Here is a 20,558-nt window from a genome sequence, read left to right as displayed (position 1 = left end):
TTGTGGAAGAGTCTATCATAGTACGTGGGATTTCCAATGACATACTATAAGAGGGATATCATGCATCACCCATGCAAACTATAAAGCCCTGACCCCCGCTGATATAACGGAGCTGCAGCCCAGAGAACAGAGCGCTGCGGCTTCTCATTACCTCCATGGTCCTACACAGGGGACTGCTCAGACATGTGCCGGCTTTACAGGGAGGGGTCATGTCCCTGAGTACTGACCCCGCCCCCGAGATCAGTAATATGCCTCCTGCTGAGCTCCGCCCCCTCCACAGATACAGAGTGAGCTGCAGGCGGCAGGACCATTGTACCGCTGCTGGGACAGCAATGACTTTCAGACGCCTCAAGAAGCTGCATCACAAGGAGGACTACACCGCCCCGCCGGACCATACGATATATCGTGACAGAGACAAGGCTGAGCCGTATATGGCGCTGAGCGCGTACAGAACTGATGACCTGTACAAGGCACTGGTGGTCTCAGGCGGGACCCTGCCCAGGGCTAAGAAGGTAATAACGTATTGCAATTGTCATGGTATTCAGTGACGGCTCATAATGCGGCACCGGGAGGTCAGCAGTGAAGGGGTTACATGGAGTGTGCTCACTCATTGAGTACTAGCCTGGAGCTGACCGCCCGCGGTTACATTCATGGCAGGAGCGTGTCCTCCTGTTGTCATGGTATTTTCTATGCGGCTTTATTTTGGCCCTGCAGGGGTTAACGTGCAGCCAGTGTTACACAGGGTGGGGGTTGCAGCGCCCTATTGTTTTATGAGCACCATTGTCTTCTGTGTCTTTTCTACCTGCTGCTGTCCAGGATGAATGACGTCCGGTGTCAGACTCGTGTAAAGATTGTATATGTATGTGATACCTGTAATAATATAACCTGTCCTATAATAGTACTTGTCCTGTAATAACACTGCCTGTCCTGTATAATAGGACCTGTCCTGTGTGGTCTCTATACTCTGCAGCTGTCCTGTATAATAGGACCTGTCCTGTGTTACATATACTCTGCTGCTGTCCTGTATAATAGGACCTGTCCTGTGTGTTACATATACTCTGCTCCTGTCCTGTATAATAGGACCTGTCCTGTGTTACATATACTCTGCTCCTGTCCTGTATAATAGGACCTGTCCTGTGTTACATATACTCTGCTCCTGTCCTGTATAATAGGACCTGTCCTGTGTGTTACATATACTCTGCTGCTGTCCTGTATAATAGGACCTGTCCTGTGTTACATATACTCTGCTCCTGTCCTGTATAATAGGACCTGTCCTGTGTGTTACATATACTCTGCTGCTGTCCTGTATAATAGGACCTGTCCTGTGTTACATATACTCTGCTCCTGTCCTGTATAATAGGACCTGTCCTGTGTGTTACATATACTCTGCTGCTGTCCTGTATAATAGGACCTGTCCTGTGTTACATATACTCTGCTCCTGTCCTGTATAATAGGACCTGTCCTGTGTGTTACATATACTCTGCTGCTGTCCTGTATAATAGGACCTGTCCTGTGTTACATATACTCTGCTGCTGTCCTGTATAATAGGACCTGTCCTGTGTGTTACATATACTCTGCTGCTGTCCTCTATAATAGGACCTGTCCTGTGTGGTACATATACTCTGCTCCTGTCCTGTATAATAGGACCTGTCCTGTGTGTTACATATACTCTGCTGCTGTCCTATATAATAGGACCTGTCCTGTGTTACATATACTCTGCTCCTGTCCTGTATAATAGGACCTGTCCTATGTTACCTATATACTCTGCAGCTGTCCTGTATAATAGGACCTGTCCTGTGTGTTACATATACTCTGCTCCTGTCCTGTATAATAGGACCTGTCCTGTGTTACATATACTCTGCTCCTGTCCTGTATAATAGGACCTGTCCTGTGTGTTACATATACTCTGCTCCTGTCCTGTATAATAGGACCTGTCCTGTGTGTTACATATACTCTGCTGCTGTCCTGTATAATAGGACCTGTCCTGTGTGTTACATATACTCACTCTGCTCCTGTCCTGTGTGGTCTATATACTCTGCTGCTGTCCTGTATAATAGGACCTGTCCTGTGTGTTACATATACTCTGCTCCTGTCCTGTATAATAGGACCTGTCCTGTGTGTTACATATACTCTGCTGCTGTCCTGTATGATAGGACCTGTCCTGTGGTACATATACTCTGCTCCTGTCCTGTATAATAGGACCCGTCCTGTGTGGTACATATACTCTGCTGCTGTCCTGTATGATAGGACCTGTCCTGTGTGTTACATATACTCTGCTCCTGTCCTGTATAATAGGACCCGTCCTGTGTGGTACATATACTCTGCTGCTGTCCTGTATGATAGGACCTGTCCTGTGTGTTACATATACTCTGCTCCTGTCCTGTATAATAGGACCTGTCCTGTGTGGTACATATACTCTGCTGCTGTCCGGTATGATAGGACCTGTCCTGTGTGGTACATATACTCTGCTCCTGTCCTGTATAATAGGACCTGTACTGTGTGTTACGTATAATAGGACCTGTCCTGTGTGTTACGTATACTCTGCTGCTGTCCTGTATAATAGGACCTGTCCTGTGTGGTACGTATACTCTGCTGCTGTCCTGTATAATAGGACCTGTCCTGTGTGGTACGTATACTCTGCTGCTGTCCTGTATAATAGGACCTGTCCTGGGTGGTACGTATACTCTGTTGCTGTCCTGTATAATAGGACCTGTCCTGTGTGGTACATATACTCTGTTGCTGTCCTGTATAATAGGACCTGTCCTGTGTGGTACATATACTCTGTTGCTGTCCTGTATAATAGGACCTGTCCTGTGTGGTACATATACTCTGCTCCTGTCCTGTATAATAGGACCTGTCCTGTGTGGTACATATACTCTGCTGCTGTCCTGTATAATAGGACCTGTCCTGTGTGTTACATATACTCTGCTCCTGTCCTGTATAATAGGACCTGTCCTGTGTGTTACATATACTCTGCTCCTGTCCTGTGTGTTACATATACTCTGCTCCTGTCCTGTATAATAGGACCTGTCCTGTGTGTTACATATACTCTGCTGCTGTCCTGTATAATAGGACCTGTCCTGTGTGTTACATATACTCTGCTCCTGTCCTGTATAATAGGACCTGTCCTGTGTGGTACATATACTCTGCTGCTGTCCTGTATAATAGGACCTGTCCTGTGTGGTACATATACTCTGTTGCTGTCCTGTATAATCGGACCTGTCCTGTGTGGCACATATACTCTGCTGCTGTCCTGTATAATCGGACCTGTCCTGTGTGGTACATATACTCTGCTCCTGTCCTGTATAATAGGACCTGTCCTGTGTGGTACATATACTCTGCTCCTGTCCTGTATAATAGGACCTGTCCTGTGTGGTACATATACTCTGTTGCTGTCCTGTATAATAGGACCTGTCTGGTGTAGTGTATATACTGTGCTGCTGTCCTGTATAATAGGACCTGTCCTGTGTGGTACATATACTCTGTTGCTGTCCTGTATAATAGGACCTGTCTGGTGTAGTGTATATACTGTGCTGCTGTCCTGTATAATAGGACCTGTCCTGTGTGGCACATATAATCTACTGCTGTCCTATAATACATTATACCTGTCTTGCTCTGTATATACTGTACTCTCCGCTGCTGTCCTGTATAATAGGACCAGTCCTGTGAGGCACATATAATCTACTGCTGTCCTATAATACATTATACCTGTCTTGCTCTGTATATACTGTACTCTCTGCTGCTGTCCTGTATAATAGGACCTGTCCTGTGTGGTACATATACTCTGCAGCTGTCCTGTATAATAGGACCTGTCCTGTGTGGTACATATACTCTGCTGCTGTCCTGTATAATCGGACCTGTCCTGTGTGGTACATATACTCTGCTGCTGTCCTGTATAATAGGACCTGTCCTGTGTGGTACATATACTCTGCTCCTGTCCTGTATAATAGGACCTGTCCTGTGTGGTACATATACTCTGCAGCTGTCCTGTATAATAGGACCTGTCTGGTGTAGTGTATATACTGTGCTGCTGTCCTGTATAATAGGACCTGTCCTGTGTGGTACATATACTCTGCAGCTGTCCTGTATAATAGGATCTGTCTGGTGTAGTGTATATACTGTGCTGCTGTCCTGTATAATAGGACCTGTCCTGTGTGGTACATATACTCTGTTGCTGTCCTGTATAATCGGACCTGTCCTGTGTGGCACATATACTCTGCTGCTGTCCTGTATAATCGGACCTGTCCTGTGTGGTACATATACTCTGCTCCTGTCCTGTATAATAGGACCTGTCCTGTGTGGTACATATACTCTGTTGCTGTCCTGTATAATAGGACCTGTCTGGTGTAGTGTATATACTGTGCTGCTGTCCTGTATAATAGGACCTGTCCTGTGTGGTACATATACTCTGTTGCTGTCCTGTATAATAGGACCTGTCTGGTGTAGTGTATATACTGTGCTGCTGTCCTGTATAATAGGACCTGTCCTGTGTGGCACATATAATCTACTGCTGTCCTATAATACATTATACCTGTCTTGCTCTGTATATACTGTACTCTCCGCTGCTGTCCTGTATAATAGGACCAGTCCTGTGAGGCACATATAATCTACTGCTGTCCTATAATACATTATACCTGTCTTGCTCTGTATATACTGTACTCTCTGCTGCTGTCCTGTATAATAGGACCTGTCCTGTGTGGTACATATACTCTGCAGCTGTCCTGTATAATAGGACCTGTCCTGTGTGGTACATATACTCTGCTGCTGTCCTGTATAATCGGACCTGTCCTGTGTGGTACATATACTCTGCTGCTGTCCTGTATAATAGGACCTGTCCTGTGTGGTACATATACTCTGCTCCTGTCCTGTATAATAGGACCTGTCCTGTGTGGTACATATACTCTGCAGCTGTCCTGTATAATAGGACCTGTCTGGTGTAGTGTATATACTGTGCTGCTGTCCTGTATAATAGGACCTGTCCTGTGTGGTACATATACTCTGCAGCTGTCCTGTATAATAGGATCTGTCTGGTGTAGTGTATATACTGTGCTGCTGTCCTGTATAATAGGACCTGTCCTGTGTGGTACATATACTCTGTTGCTGTCCTGTATAATCGGACCTGTCCTGTGTGGCACATATACTCTGCTGCTGTCCTGTATAATCGGACCTGTCCTGTGTGGTACATATACTCTGCTCCTGTCCTGTATAATAGGACCTGTCCTGTGTGGTACATATACTCTGTTGCTGTCCTGTATAATAGGACCTGTCTGGTGTAGTGTATATACTGTGCTGCTGTCCTGTATAATAGGACCTGTCCTGTGTGGTACATATACTCTGTTGCTGTCCTGTATAATAGGACCTGTCTGGTGTAGTGTATATACTGTGCTGCTGTCCTGTATAATAGGACCTGTCCTGTGTGGCACATATAATCTACTGCTGTCCTATAATACATTATACCTGTCTTGCTCTGTATATACTGTACTCTCTGCTGCTGTCCTGTATAATAGGACCAGTCCTGTGTGGCACATATAATCTACTGCTGTCCTATAATACATTATACCTGTCTTGCTCTGTATATACTGTACTCTCCGCTGCTGTCCTGTATAATAGGACCTGTCCTGTGTGGCACATATAATCTACTGCTGTCCTATAATACATTATACCTGTCTTGCTCTGTATATACTGTACTCTCCGCTGCTGTCCTGTATAATAGGTCCTGTCCTGTGTGGCACATATAATCTACTGTTGTCCTATAATACATTATACCTGTCCTGCTCTGTATATACTGTACTCTCCGCTGCTGTCCTGTAATCACCTTGACTCTTTGGTGCTACATTTAATTGAGTCCTCATTCCCCTCGTCATTGTACGTTTTCTCTTTTTGGTGTGGACAGTGGGCGTTCTAACCTGAACCTTCGTATAGACTTTTAGAACAAGCTGCTGTCTCATCTGCGATGTTCTGCATTACTAATTCTGTGAAAACGTTCCATATCTTTCCATTTGTCTGCATCGGATACATTGAGTTTCGGTGGCGTGCTCTATTTTAGTCGCATAAGGTTGAACGAAGCGAGAAATACTGCTACGTTTTTTACACCACATTTTGAGAAATGGGTGTAGGTGTCATGAAATTGCAGATCTGGTGTTTGATATTCAGAAGACTAGACATTTTCTCATTACTTCTTGTAGCGTGTTAAACCTTACTGACCACAGCGATTTCCCATATTCTCTCCTGCCGCTTTGTTCTCATGATACTTTAATAGTCTCGTATAAATACACAAGTAATGGTGTCGGGCAGTTGGCACAGGTGCACTAAATATATGATAAAACTATTATAAATTGGGCACTGGCAGATAGGTTTACATGAGCTGCAAAATTAGAAATTGGCGCTAACTTTTCAGTGTCGCGAAATGACAGTCTAGTAATACCTGCTATTGCTCATGTGACGCTTTTTTTAAAATTTTTATTTAAGTGCACTTTTGTGCTTTTATGTAAACTGGCCATTTGAATAGTAGGGCAGTTTTTTTTTTTTTATATACCAGACTGGATCTGGTATCTACAGTTGCAGTTGGATGTTTTGTAACAAAATGTGATTGACCGCTAATTGCTATGAAGAATATGGCAGATGGACATGAAGTGCATGTGTTACATCATTCAATATTGTATGGTAAGTAAAAGCGATGGATATGACTGTCTAGTACCACCTGTACACATCAGTCCTTGAGCTTGTCCTGTCTACAGCTTGTCCTGTCTGATGAATGGCAAGTGTCTAAAGCCTCGGACACCATGAGCGGCAATTATGTGCCACTGTATGGCAACCCGTATCAGTTGTTTATACGACCTGAATACATCCGTGCCCACGAGCTTTTAGTGCAGTCGTTCGCTGTATCGCCGCATTACTTGTCAGATTTGACATTGAGGATTCCTAGAGAACCCAATTGGAGCTGTGTATTGCACAGATATTACTAGGTCCCTATTCACACTTACCTGCGGCATCTGGACTTTGACTTGCACAACAGAAGTCTTATTTCCTTGGAAACTAAATGTTGCCCTTGGAAAAGTTTGAACACTGCCTAAGAAATGTAACCTAGACAAGCCACGTGTATTTACCAGGCCGGGGTTGGACCATGTTCTTTTTGCAGTACGTTGCAGGCTCCTCGTAACCGAGGCCTCCAGTCTTAGGACTCCCTTTATTAATAGCAGGTGTGCATCAGATCCATCTGACTGGTCCTTTCTTGTGGAGCGATCCTAAAAAGGGGGGACGTGAAGTGTTCAGGAAGCGTTTTGAAGGATTGATCTGCTAAATGCTGTTGAAGTTGGCCATAGCGCGACTACTGAAGCTTGAAAGCTGGACTGACGGGACTGCTTTGATGTAAGGCTCTGAGCACGTGCGATGTGTGCTGGACATTTATACACATGCTCCGTTGTATTAAACAGGTCACACCGTCTTAAATGTTCTCTTTATATTCTTTGCATGATTGAGTTCAGATTTCTTTGATTTTGGGTCACGCTAGCCGTATGCCGGTTTTTGGTTCATTTCCTATATTGAATGATGTCCCCCTGATGTGACGGAGTACAGTGACCTATTGCTGGGTGACTTCAATGGTCAGTCCAGCCAGTCTGCTGCCAAAGGGAATAACCTGAAGTTACGTATTGTCTTATGACCAATGAGTGCAGAGATCGTCAATATACTGTGGACTTCACGAGCCATTAGACAACTCCAAGAGCAAATTGTCTCCTGTTACAAGTTTCTAGGTTCTGGGATTTGCTGAGCATTTTGTGCTCCCCTTTTGCCTTCTATTGGCTTTCACGGCTAAAGTGTATTACCCGTAGACAGGTAACACCGCTCTCCGATCAGAAGTGGAAACATGCCGGCGCAGGCTGAAGGGGCACAAAGCTCAGCATGTCTGCTTCTATCGTTTTGTGGGGGCTCTCAGCCCTCCAACCATATAAACTTGTGATATGTATGAAGTTTATTTAAACATTAGGTAAACGTTGCATCAATGCCTTGCTGCTTTCCTAAAATGTCTCATTAGCCCTCTGCTTTAATTTACCACCTGGTATGAATGTGGCATGCTTGGTGGCAGCCGATGTACCCAGGTCTGTTTACTGACTGGGTAAGACTTCTGGGAGGGTAATGTTTGGCCGCGTTACATCGAATAGGGGAAAAATGTTGTAAAGCAGAGAACACTCTACAGCTGGTCACACAAGGGCTCGTCCAGCTCTACAAGCCAGGGATCAAGTGACAGGCCAAACGCTGGATTTGGAGACGTTTTGGATGCGATCCACTGCTCTTCATCTCAGGCCAACCATCTGCAATAACAAGGAAAGCAACGGAATTCATCACGATCATATAATGAAATGTAGAGTTGACGGCAAGGCTTGTACTATCTGTTATCTGGCACTTTTCAGGGCAAGTGTTTTTTTGTTTTTTTTGTGCACTGTTTTTGGGGCACATTTATCAGTGTATTCACACCAGATTTCCGGTTTGAAGGCATTGAAAATATGGTGTTTGGGCCAAATGCCATATTTATTAATGTCCCTGAAAGTGTCCAGGGCTTCAGAGTAAGGCTGTGTGGCTCATTTTTCAATGGTTTCTGACACTTTTCCCCTAGGTCCAACCTGTCGTAAGACTGAGGCAGATTCCTCATCATGGCATGCGTCATATTTATTTATGGTAGGCTTGCACCATTTTTATTCTTGTTTTTTGACAAGTAAGGTGCATTTGAAAAAGCTGCATCGACGGGGCTGTAGACGCGCTGAATTTATTGACGTTTTTTTGGGGAAATCTATTGGTGTACATTTAAGAGAGCCATGAGGTGGCATAAGTGTCTGATATGCTGTGCGTTGCGAAAAATGTATTAAATAACGTGCGCCGTTTTGATAACACTTTACGTTATTTGCTCAAAATTAAATGTCAGTAAATTTGAGAATTTGTGAAATGTTACAGCACTACTGATAAAAGTGCTCAAATGCGCATGTGACTGTAATATGAAGGTAAAGGCGACATGAGCAATGTTTTTTATGGTGCCTTTACTGTAGCAGCATTGCTACGATTTTGCAAAAACTGCTACGTTTTGCTGTGATTTTGTGTCAATGAATCACAATTTGGCCGCACCATGTGATTGTATCCTCAGTATATTGGCGATTGGCCTGTATGGCTCACAATGTTGCTTGTCACGGCCACCCTTTGCAATTTAATACAGTAGATTTCCATTGCGAAGGCCCTATTCACATCTGTGTCGGAGGCTCCGTTAGGGACCTCTGTCGCAGATCCAGCAGGGTTTACGGGAGACAATAGCGCATCATGCCGTTGGCTCAGTTATTCCCTTGTTCTGCTCCTCTGACTAAGCCTAACGGAACATCACAACGCAGGTGTGAACATAGCCAGTGTATGAAGTGGTGTTCAGCGTGCGCTATAGGCTGGTGCAGATAATTGTACACAGTCTTTGTGTTGGTGGGTCTTGCCAAACTGGATTCAGATCTGAGTTTCGAGCTCAGCTGTGCATGTGCCTTATCATGGAATATAATGAAATAGAATCTGACGGAATATAATTATTTCAGGCTGGATCAAGCCTTTGGCACCTAGATAAAAAGCTGTCAGTTATGCAAACGTTTGGCTATTCACTTAACACGAAACTGGAAAATCGAGTTTCGCTTTGCGTACGACAGGCTTCTTTAGGGCTCATTTTATTATCAAACGAAGGCCTAATTATTTACTAATTTGCATGACGCAAAGTCAGCCAAGTCAAATCACAATGAGAAAGATAAGCATCTGCCAGAGTTGTGTAAACTACCGCAAGGGCGACACGAGGCTGACGGTTTGTGCGCTCAGGATTGATAGGGGAGGGGGCTTATTAGTGCGCTTCTGTTGTGGAGCGCTATATGTAATCACCCACAAATGCCCGCTTGCCACCTAATTTTCGCATTTAGCTTTGAATATATGTTCAAAAAGCGTTCAATTACTAACATGTCCTACTGCTTAGATGGAGACCATGCAGGGCTGACAGTGGGCGAGGGGGTCAGCTGCTCGGAATTGGAATGTATCTCTAACAGGACTCCTTTTTTCCGGTATTTGTTCCATCTGTGTAGCCAAGCTGTACAGTTAGAAAGCTTCTAGCGAGTTGTATGACTGCCTAGTAACCTCCACATGTCGGTGTCTTTCTGTATAAAGTTCTTAGGCAGCTGGAACAAGGAATTCTTCTTTGCGTTCTTCACTTTCTCTTTTTTTTTTGCTTAGTATCCGTAGTCACATAGAAATGGAGTGCAAAGGACAATCGCTTCCACCATCTCTAAGAAAAGAGCTTGCACATTTGTGAATGGACTGATGCAGAGTCATTGGTAGTAGTTAGTGATTGGAGGAGTCCTATAGTTGTACAAATGTTAGTCCTGATTTCAGGGACTGCAGAAGAGGAGCCCTGGTTTACACACTTGTCCAGATTGGCTACTCCATAGATAGGTGGCTGGATACACACCGGGTATTTCTTTTATGTACCTTGCATATTTCCATCCACTGATAATCTTGTATATGGGGACATCCTGACGGTTCTCGGTCTCCAGTCTCTATAAACAAGTGTTGGGCTTAGATTATAATCCATAAAATCTGCTGCTTTGGAAGGTAAATGACACCAGAGGTGGCTTTTACGCTCCCACTATGGACTTAATATGTCTGAGTTGTATTGGGCATGTCTTAATGGTGACCTCTAGGGAGCTGTCAATCAAACAGCCATTCATCTGACATCAATCTTTACTGTAATAGGGATCTTTGTACGTTTTGTATTCATGTGTTGTCCTGTATGGACAAGCTGCATACAAACAAGCTCTGCCCCCCACAGCTGTGGTCCCGGAGTATATCCGTCTGGTATTCTAAACACAGACGACTATGTGTGTTCTGTCAGCTTGTGGTTATTTAAAGGGATGTTGCGGTAATAACTGCTAGAACGGTAGTGGTCTTGACTGCTGGTCACCGGTGGATAGGTGATAATTTATTACCCAAATACCCCATTAAATCTATAAAACTCCTTCAATGTATGTATTTTCATCTGATCTAGTGCTAGCTCTTTTAGGTCCGTTTCATTTATAAGGTATCCAATCTATGCAAGTACCACACTATGCTCCTCCATATTTATTTTAATCCTGTTGCACATCCACAATTTCCAATATGGTTGAAAATATAAGAAGCCAAATTGTATAAGTTTTTGGCCGTTTTGTACGCTTGAAAGACCACCCTATACAGTAACGGTATGCGTAAAATCCTGATGATCACTCCTGGTTAAGGGGGTCATTTTCAGCCCAAATATACTGTGGTGTCCCTTTAACATTTACATATGAAAAACAATTTGAAATGTTCTGTAGGTTATGGTTTTGTCAGAAACTTGTTTTCTCAAGAGCCATGAGCAAACAGCCAGTGCATACATTGGGTGACTTATTAATTGTAGCTTGTCCCTTGTGAGATCCGGCCTGTCACTGACAGATCGACAGCAGATCACTGGCCTTTCATACTAAGCAGTCGTGTGGCTGGCCAAGCAGAGCCAGCAATTCTCAGTGTCCTCTCGTGGCATAAGATGTAGCAGATGGGAGCGATTCCATCCCCTAATGATTGTATACGAAGTGTCAGAGGTGAAGTGTCGGGTCTTTGTGTTCAGTGGTAAAGTGACTTTAGATCAGGCTTTTCTACTTGCTTCTAGTCATGTCTTGCTGTAGAGGAGAGCAATACATAACCCCATAAAGTATTACATGTGAATGGACCATATGTCTAGGCATACGTCATTGACCTTGAGAATATCTGAGAAACCTGCTTCTATAAATTGACATTTGCCAATACCAATTTTCATGTATATAGATGTACCTACAGTTGCAATACCGTGCCACGTTCTCTACCGGTGCCAAGCCTGATCGCTTTTGCCTTGAGCTGCCATAACTTGATATGTCTGTTTGACTGTTATAATTATAGAGTTAATGGGTAAAGCTGCGTCGTATCCATGTTGAAGGGTCGTGCGGGTTTTACAAGTGTTGCGGTGGCAGAGGTCACATTTTCTCATTTTAATTACATTTGAGTGACTGAAGCATGTGCGTGCTGTGCCAGCGACCACTCTCCGCACACTTGGTGCCAGGCAGCTTGACATTGTGGCTAATCGGCTAATGATATGTTGCTGTCTATTTGCTTGATGTTTTCTTTCCATCCAATTTGCGATAATTGCGCTTCTTTTGTCAGTGACATTATCCTAACACCCTGCTGTCTCTTTTTTTTTTTTTTTTCTTGATCTTTTTAATAATCCATTTGTCTCCCCAGCAAGTAGTGGCACGGCAGACACACCCTGTCTCTCTAAATCACCATCATTTAGTTCTTGCTTTGTTTAAGCTGTATTAGCCGCTTTTCTTAGGAGAGCAGATGGTTCATGAAGTTGGGGACAATAAGCTTTTGATGGTGGTAGACAGGAGCGCGACGCGTTTCGCGAGGCCTGGAAAGCACATAAACCTTTGCAGGATTGCTCAGTGGAGTTGTATAGCCGGGACACGACGTGTTACAAGTTCTGTATTTACCATATGGCTCCTATTTTATGACTTGTAAACAATACTACATCCACGTTTATAAGGATTTTAGTTCCTTATTTCTTTTCAGTAAATACAATGAAAATGTTGCAATAGTTAATTCTTCACATTGCGGAAGTTTTAGTTCAGGTTCTATTGGGACATGGTAGTGCACCTGTCGTGTGTTTACCTGGTCAAGCCGCCTTCTTCTTCATGCCCAGGACCTTACTGACGTGTTAGACTGGTTTTCAGTGTCTATGGTAATAATAAGCACCTGCAGCAAACTGTCAGATTATGGCCTAAAGGCTTGTTTACATGTCTGGATAATGTCTTATGTGCTCATAGCCTTCCTCCTAGGTCATACAGTGACTCTGACGTTCCTGTGGGTTTGCTGCTTTTACGTCTTAAGGCTTTTTATAAACAATGTTGCTATGTGGAAATAGGACCTATGTGGTCATCCTTTACATCATTTGTTGTCTACAAGTTTCAACAATGAGGAACAAAGTTTGAGGTTTTAATCTCTGCATAAAGAGCTTCTCAAAGTACAGCAACTTTATACATAAATATAAGCCTTTGTCAACATGGTCCCCAACAAGAGTGCAGATCACGAAAGTCATATCTGCTGCTAATGCAAATCATGCTTGAGGCCAGGATCACACTGATTTGATGCAGTTTTTAGATCAGATTTTTGAGGCAAACTCAGAAGTGGATCCAAAAGGAAGGAAATGTTTCAAACAAAATTACTGATTCTTCTCCTGTCTTTTGTGGCCACTAATAAAAGGGAGCCAAAAACGGCATCAAAAGTGTGTGTGTGTGTGCGCGCCTGCGCCTTCGTTCGTTCCTGGCCTAAGGGAGTCCACTCTACTAGTCCTGTGCAGATTTGTAGCCAATCGCAGGACATGTAGGATTGCTTGTTTGCCGCCACCATTCTGGCAACTCCTAATGCACAATGTTGCTATCTGATTTAAGGGGATATCTCATCAGGACCCCCCCCTTTTAAATACAGAGGCCGGCCCTGTGATCAGCTGACTGTCGCACATCCATCTTCAGAAACCCCTGTTTGTAATCAAATGAATGGCCAACCATGTAATACAGGGTCCGGAAGAGCTGCTTTTTGCATTCATAAAGGGGGGAAAACCCTTTTAAGCATATTCTGAAAGATTATATTACAAGTTAGAATGAAGTTAAACCATGCAAGGTAACACACTGCAACAGAAGTGGGGGTCACATGCAGAACAACCTAACTACACACGGGGGGAGGATTTGCACCCGTAGGATGGGAAATCGAACTATACATAGCGATTATTTATTCCCTATAATTGTTTCTGTTTTTTAGACGGATAGAACTTGTCACTTTAGGGAGTATTAGCCGAAGCAAACTCTAAATCATGTGGCTACAAGTGTTTACTTTTTTTTTGTTTTTCTTTTCTCTTACACTGTATATTTGTTGTATCACATCGCCTTTTTTCGGCTGTCTATTCCTCAAGTTCCTGTAACAATTGTTCTTTAGCTGCAAATATTAAGTTGACTTTGCACTTTAATACATATTTCACATTCTTGCCCGTGTGAAGCTTAATGCTGTGATACTCTCACGTTTTCCCCCCTACGCTTGCAGTAAAGATTGAGGTTCCTATTCAGAACTAATAAATGAACTTGGAAGGGGCCCATTCTTCCCCTCAGAATATGACCCTTGTCTTGAGTTCTGAACCTCGAGTAGTACAATGGCATAAATTGTCTTTGGAAATGAATTACAAGTTATTAAAATTTATGCCGGACAATGTGAAAGAGCCTTTTGATTGTGGACTTGGGGGATAAAGGGCTCCCCTTATAAACTGGGATGGACAGCATTTGTTTGGGGATAAAGGGCTCCCCTTATAAACTGGGATGGACAGCATTTGTTGCGTTATGGAGAAGTGTTGCGTAAATGCATGAATGTGGTTTACGTTGAACACGACGTAGATGCTTTTTAGATGCAAATTTCTTGTCCTTTTCCACTTATTCATATTTAAATATTGAAATAGATCATTGTAGTGTCGCTAGATCACACGTCATTTTGGATTGCCATCTTTTGTGTGCCAGGAGAGGCTTGAGCAATACAGACGTCACTCGTGCATCGTGCCAGTTGCACCACTTTTTAATTGGTACAATCGCAGCATCTGGGGCCAGGTTCATGTATGTCATACAATAGCGACACCGGAAGCCATCAAGTAGAACTTCTGCTCCCATAGGAGTTATGTAGCGTAGCTTTATCCGCCATGCTTCCTTGATCCTAGAGTTTTTTTTTAATTGAGCATCAGTAAAGGGGTTCGGGTATAAGATTTTCTATGCAGTATAAAAAGGTTCCAGTAGTTACCTATGGGGTAAAGCCCAACGTTTGCATTCATTTACAGACCAAACAAGCGTTGATAAGAGTGTGGAAGGAAATAACGGTGTTTTTCCTAATGAGATCCGTGTTCTGATACAGATCATTATACCTAGTGTGCAAGTCAACGACTCATTTCCTTAGAAAAGGTCATCTCTAACAATTTACCGGTCTCAGTAGCAACCTTGGTGGTCATTTGCCCTCTCATTAACCATTTGACTGTAAACTTGCATTCGTACATAATGTATTTAATATGTCTAATCCCAGATTAACCTACTGAATTCCTTATTGTCGGTGCCACGTCTAGGATTATCATCTCATTTGGCATGCCACTCTCAATTAATGTCTTTGTTTAGAAAGAATTGGAATCTTTTGCTTGTGACATAAAGCATATTCACACAGCCACTATATGAATATGTACGCCTGTCACCGCTGCTTTCTACGGATCATAAATATTTTAGATTACGTCAATAATGATGTAACAAACAGAAGCCGCACCAACAAAGCCTTCGTTCTACAGCGGTGAACGATCAACTGCACAAATGATTGTTTGGTGAAATAACAGCGACATGCTTAGGCTTCGTTCACATCTGCGTCAGGGCTCCGTTTTGTCAGCTTTCCGTCAGCACGGACTGACACAAACGGAAATCGGAGGTTTCAGTTTCCATCACCATTGATTTCAATGGTGATGAATCCGGTGCCAATGGTTTCCGTTTGTCTCCGTTGTGCAGGGGTATCCGTCGTTTTGTCGGAATCAATAGCGTAGTCGACTACAACTGAGACAAACGGAAACCATTGGCACCGGAACCGTCACCATTGAAATTAATGGTGATGGAAACAGAAACCTCTGGTTTGTGTCAGTCAGGGCTCTGTTCCGACAGAAAGCTCCGTCGGAACGGAGCTATGACGCAGATGTGAACGAAGTCTTAGCCCTCTGCAGCACTGCCATCTCCTTTATATCTGATTTTACTTTGTTTTGATAGCACTGGTTTGAACTGGTTTAGAATCTGTGCACCGTTATGACTGGGGTAAATAATCCCCTCGGATGAAAACTAGGTTTATTGGCCTTTAACAGGTTCCCGACCGCTGGCCGTAAATATACGGCCAGCGGTCAGGGTCTCTAAAGTCCGCCGTATAGACTATTTACGGCGGCACTTCAGAGACTGTGCACGCGCGATCGCGTGCACACAGCTCTATGCCCTGGCTGTTGCTAACAGCCATGGGCACTGGGCAGAATGTCAGGGGTCAATCTTTTGGCCCCTGAACATGTGATCGCTGTGACAACCAATCACAGCGATCACATGCATTTCTGCATAGAAAACAGTGTGCACGCGATCGCGTGCACACAGCCCTGTGCCCACGCTGTTACCAACAGCTCTGGGCACTGGGCAGAGTATCAGGGACCAATCTGATGGTCCCTGAACATGTGGTCGCTGTGAAAACCTATCACAGCGACCACATTTGTTTTATTTAGACTTTTCTGGCAGTAAATCTCCTGCCTCTTTTCTTCTCCTCAAACATTGTTTCAGTTTGAGGAGAAGAAGAGACTCGGGAGAATTGCTGCCAGAAGAATACAGTGAAAAAAAATACAGTTACACTAAAACATTCTCTGTATAGATAGATTTCTATCTATCTATACAATCTATCTATCCATCTATCTTTTTTTCTATCTATCTACCTTTCTTTCTTTTATTCTATTAGAATAGGCAGGTAGGGAGTATATAATTATATATATATCCACATATATATAATATATATAGCAATAGCGGTTTATTTTTTTGTTAGCGGTAGTGTAGATATATATAGCAGTTAGTTTGTGTGTTTTATATAATAAAAAAAACAAAAAAAAACAACAATTTGTTTAGTTAGTGTTAGTTACGTTATGGCGAGGAAGTTGTTTAGCGCCGAGGAGGCATACGCCATGCTGTGGTCTGAGTCGGAGACCGCATCAGAGATGGCGTCCGAGATGGAACCTGTTTTAGGTAGTGACGATGACAGCGTCACTTCAGGTTCATCTTCAGGGGACGTTGTCCCTGATGCAGTTGAAACTGCAGAACTTGAAAGCGCAGGGCCAAGTAGCGCTGTAGCACGGGACAGCCTGGTCCCTTCAGTCCAGGCTCTTGTATGGGCACCTGCCCCATCTTTTGGGCCTAGAATCCACGGATTTACTGCCACTCCTGGCATAACCGTGGACAATACAAATTTTGTCCAAATGGATTACTTCCATTTATTTATAACGGACGACATCCTAAATCAGATTGTCCACGAAACAAATTTATATGCCACTCAATATATAAGGCAGAAACCTTCATCCACCCATGGCAGAGATTGGACGCCCACCAATTTGCTGGAATTAAAAAAATTTTTGGGGCTCACCCTAAATATGGGTATTGTCAAAAAGCCCTCCATTAGGTCTTACTGGTCAACAAGACCCGCCCAAGCCACCCCAGTATATTCTGCAGTAATGCCCAGGTCTCGTTATGAGACAATAATGAGGTTCCTCCACTTCAATGACAACGCACAGGCCCCCCCAAGTACCGATGCAAACCGGGATCGGTTGTTCAAAATAAGACCGCTAATAAATTCCCTGAATAATTTATTTCTGCAACTCTACACCCCTGAGCAGAATGTAAGTGTGGACGAATCCCTCCTCAACTTTCATGGCAGACTTAGCTTTCGCCAATATCTACCTTCAAAAAGGGCAAGATATGGCGTTAAGCTCTACAAATTGTGTGAAAGCGGGTCAGGATATACCACCGCCTTCAGAATTTATGAAGGGCGGGACCGCACAATAAATGTTCCTGGATGACCCCCTGATCTTTCCACCAGCAGTAAGATCGTGTGGGAGATCATGCAGCCTCTGCTTCACAAGGGGTACCACCTGTACTGTGATTTTTATTCCAGTGTGCCCCTGTTTAGGCATTTGCATGCTGCAAGGACTGGGGCATGTGGTACCATGCGCAAAAACAGAATTGGTTTTCCACAGCAATTAGTGGGGAAGCGCATGGTAAAGGGGGACTCCTGTGCTTATGCATCTGAAGAATTGCTGGCGGTCAAGTTCAGGGATCGCAAAGATGTGTATGTGCTAAGCACGATTCATACTGCAGGAACAGTGGCAGTGAGGGAAAGGGGGGCAACATCGGACAAGCACAAACCAGTGAGCGTGTCCGAATATAACAAGTACATGGGGGGGGGGGGTGGATTTAAGCGACCAGGTTTTACAGCCCTATTTAGTAAAACGCAAAACTAAAACCTGGTACAAAAAGGTGGCCATTTATTTGTTACAGGTGGCCATCCACAACTCATTCGTGCTCTACAAAAAAAACAGAGGCAGAGACACATACCTGGATTTCCAGGAAAAAATTATTGAAGGCCTCATTTTTGATGTTCAGGACACCCGAGAATGCCCCCAGTCTGAGGATGTCACGCGACTGACTGAAAGACACTTCATCAGTCGGATTCCCCCAACAGCAACCAGAAGCAACCCCCAAAAAAAGTGCCGCGTCTGCAGAAAAGACGGGCACCGCAAAGATTCCCGATATTTCTGTCCCTCATGTCCCTCAGAACCAGGCCTGTGCATTCACCCATGTTTTAAAAAATACCACACTGTTCTGAATTATTAGATTTTAGTTAATTCGTTGAAAATATATTTGCCCTACATTACGTTTTTATTTTTCCCCTGATTTTACTCCAAGGGTGAGGGAGGGAATGGGTGGGTGGAGGGTGGATGTCATGTTTGCATATTCTCTAAAGTTCATCTGCTGGAGAGTCCATTTGCATAAACCTGCAATTTCTTATTTTAGTAAAACCACAAAAAATTCCCATTATACCCCTAGATGAATATTTTGGGATTTCTGCTTCAAGAGCAGATATTTTGGACGTGTTATAGCAACTCTGTTGAGTTTTGTAAAACCAGCTTTGAAAAAAAGCGATTTGTGAAATAATCTTCTATCGTCCGCCCTCCTACATCTCTGTGATAAATAAGGCCACATATTTGGTATCCCCATGCACAGGAGAAGTGGAAGAATGTGAAAGGAGATGAATTTTGGCCGTGGTCTATGCCGTGTGTGAAAAATGCTGGTATAAACTGACGCATTTGCTAAAAAATTGCTAATTTTATTTTGATCCATCTTATTCAAGAAACTTTCAGAAGAAAACTGGACTGTCTAAAAATATGATAAACCCCTTGAAGAAAACCTTGTGGGGTCTACTTGCGTGAATGAAGTAATTTATGGGGTGATTCTAATCTTTCAGCAGCATTACGCCCCCCAGAAAACAGTATGCGGCTATAAAGTCAAGTGCAGAATTCCTGGACCGAAAAGGCCAAAAAGCCTCCTTTTATGCCAAGCCCTGGCACATGCCCGCACAGTGAATAAGGCACACATATTTGGTATCCCCATGCACGGGAGAAGTGGAAGAATGTGAAAGGAGATGAATTTTGTCCGTGGTCTATACCGTGTGTGAAAAATCCTAGCATAAACTGGCGCAATTGCTAAATTCTTGCATTTTTTTCCAATTTTGCCCACTTTAGAGAAAAAAATAAAAATGATATATACTGACAAATGCCACTAAAACAAAGCCCTATCTGTCCTTTAAAAAGAGTGTAAAATTCAAAGATGAACTTTATTCACCTGCAGAGTTATAGTCATCTAAAGAAGCGCATAGCAAAATTGTGAAATTTGCTCTGGTCATTTAGCTGTAAAACAGCCTAGTCCTTAACCGGTTAAAGAGGATCTGTCACCAGTTTATTAATTTCCTATCTCCTAACTAATCTAATAGACAATATGATACTGATAACTACAGTGTGGTTTTTTTTTTTTTGTTTTTTTTTGGTGTCTTTGTAAAAAAAAAAAAAAAAAAACGTTTATTTGCAAAGTTATGAGCGTTTTTCTAAATATTCTAATTTGGCTGTACTTGCCAAATGGGAGGTAACACTTTTCACTCTGGGCGGTGTAATGTTTTCTGTATGATGCTGTCCAATCGGTTTACAGCTTCTCCCCCTTCCCTGCCCATGAACACAGTGTGATAATATAGTATACAGCTTCCATTCCCAACTGTGTCTTCAACTGGTGATACCTCTGGTGGGGTCACAACTAGAACTGCGATTAGAGTCCCCATCTTTCATATGCCACCAGGACCACTGTTCTAGGTGGTCGACAGCCAGAGATATGACTATTTGAAGTGATCCCCTTCCCTTCAGTCTCTCACACTGTGTGAAGCAGCTTCATGCTGATAGGACAGTGTCAGAGGCTGTGAGGAGGCTCCACCTCAGGAGAATTGCTGATGACGCCCATTTTTCTAGTATAGCCTCATTTGCATATTTAGAAAAAAAAGCTCATAACTTTTAAAATCCTTTTGTGGCACAATTTTCACTAGCATTATCAGTGTGATAGCTCCTATTAGATTAGCTAGGAGATAGGGCGTTACTAAACTAGTGACAGATCCTCTAACTCTTTTTTATTAGCTCTATGAAGCTATGGTGGAATAAAGATGAATCCTCAAACCCTCAAGATTTGGTGCGGTTGAGCCCTCCGCTATTCGCGTTATTAGATTTATCTGAGGAAGCCATCTGCGTTCACTATTCAGAATGTAAGGCATCCCTGTTGATTGATCGAAACAACTCTATTTCCTTTGTACTCTTCCTATATTAATTACTGTAGAATTAATAC

General features: G+C 43.3%; 1 protein-coding gene and 1 long non-coding RNA gene across 2 annotated transcripts in view; one reads left to right on the top strand and one right to left on the bottom strand.

Annotated features, from left to right (window-relative positions):
• Positions 1 to 289: 289 nt before the first annotated feature.
• TAMALIN (trafficking regulator and scaffold protein tamalin) overlaps positions 290 to 20,558 on the top strand; it is a 31,593-nt gene continuing 11,324 nt past the window's right edge. The window contains exon 1 of the mRNA XM_075850217.1: positions 290 to 512. Coding sequence (XP_075706332.1) covers positions 333 to 512 — 180 coding nt within the window. The 5' untranslated portion in view covers positions 290 to 332. The remainder of the gene's footprint in view (positions 513 to 20,558) is intronic.
• Positions 7,952 to 12,862, bottom strand: LOC142740793 (uncharacterized). Its single transcript, XR_012880883.1, has 2 exons — positions 12,718 to 12,862; positions 7,952 to 8,309 (listed from the first exon to the last, which is right to left on the bottom strand). It is a non-coding gene; the product is annotated as an uncharacterized LOC142740793 (long non-coding RNA).

This window comes from Rhinoderma darwinii, chromosome 2 (genome assembly GCF_050947455.1).
Source record: "Rhinoderma darwinii isolate aRhiDar2 chromosome 2, aRhiDar2.hap1, whole genome shotgun sequence".
Classification (NCBI taxonomy): Eukaryota; Metazoa; Chordata; class Amphibia; order Anura; family Rhinodermatidae; genus Rhinoderma; species Rhinoderma darwinii.
The sequence above is the reverse complement of the archived record's forward strand: the minus strand, read 5'-3'. Positions and strand labels throughout refer to the sequence as shown.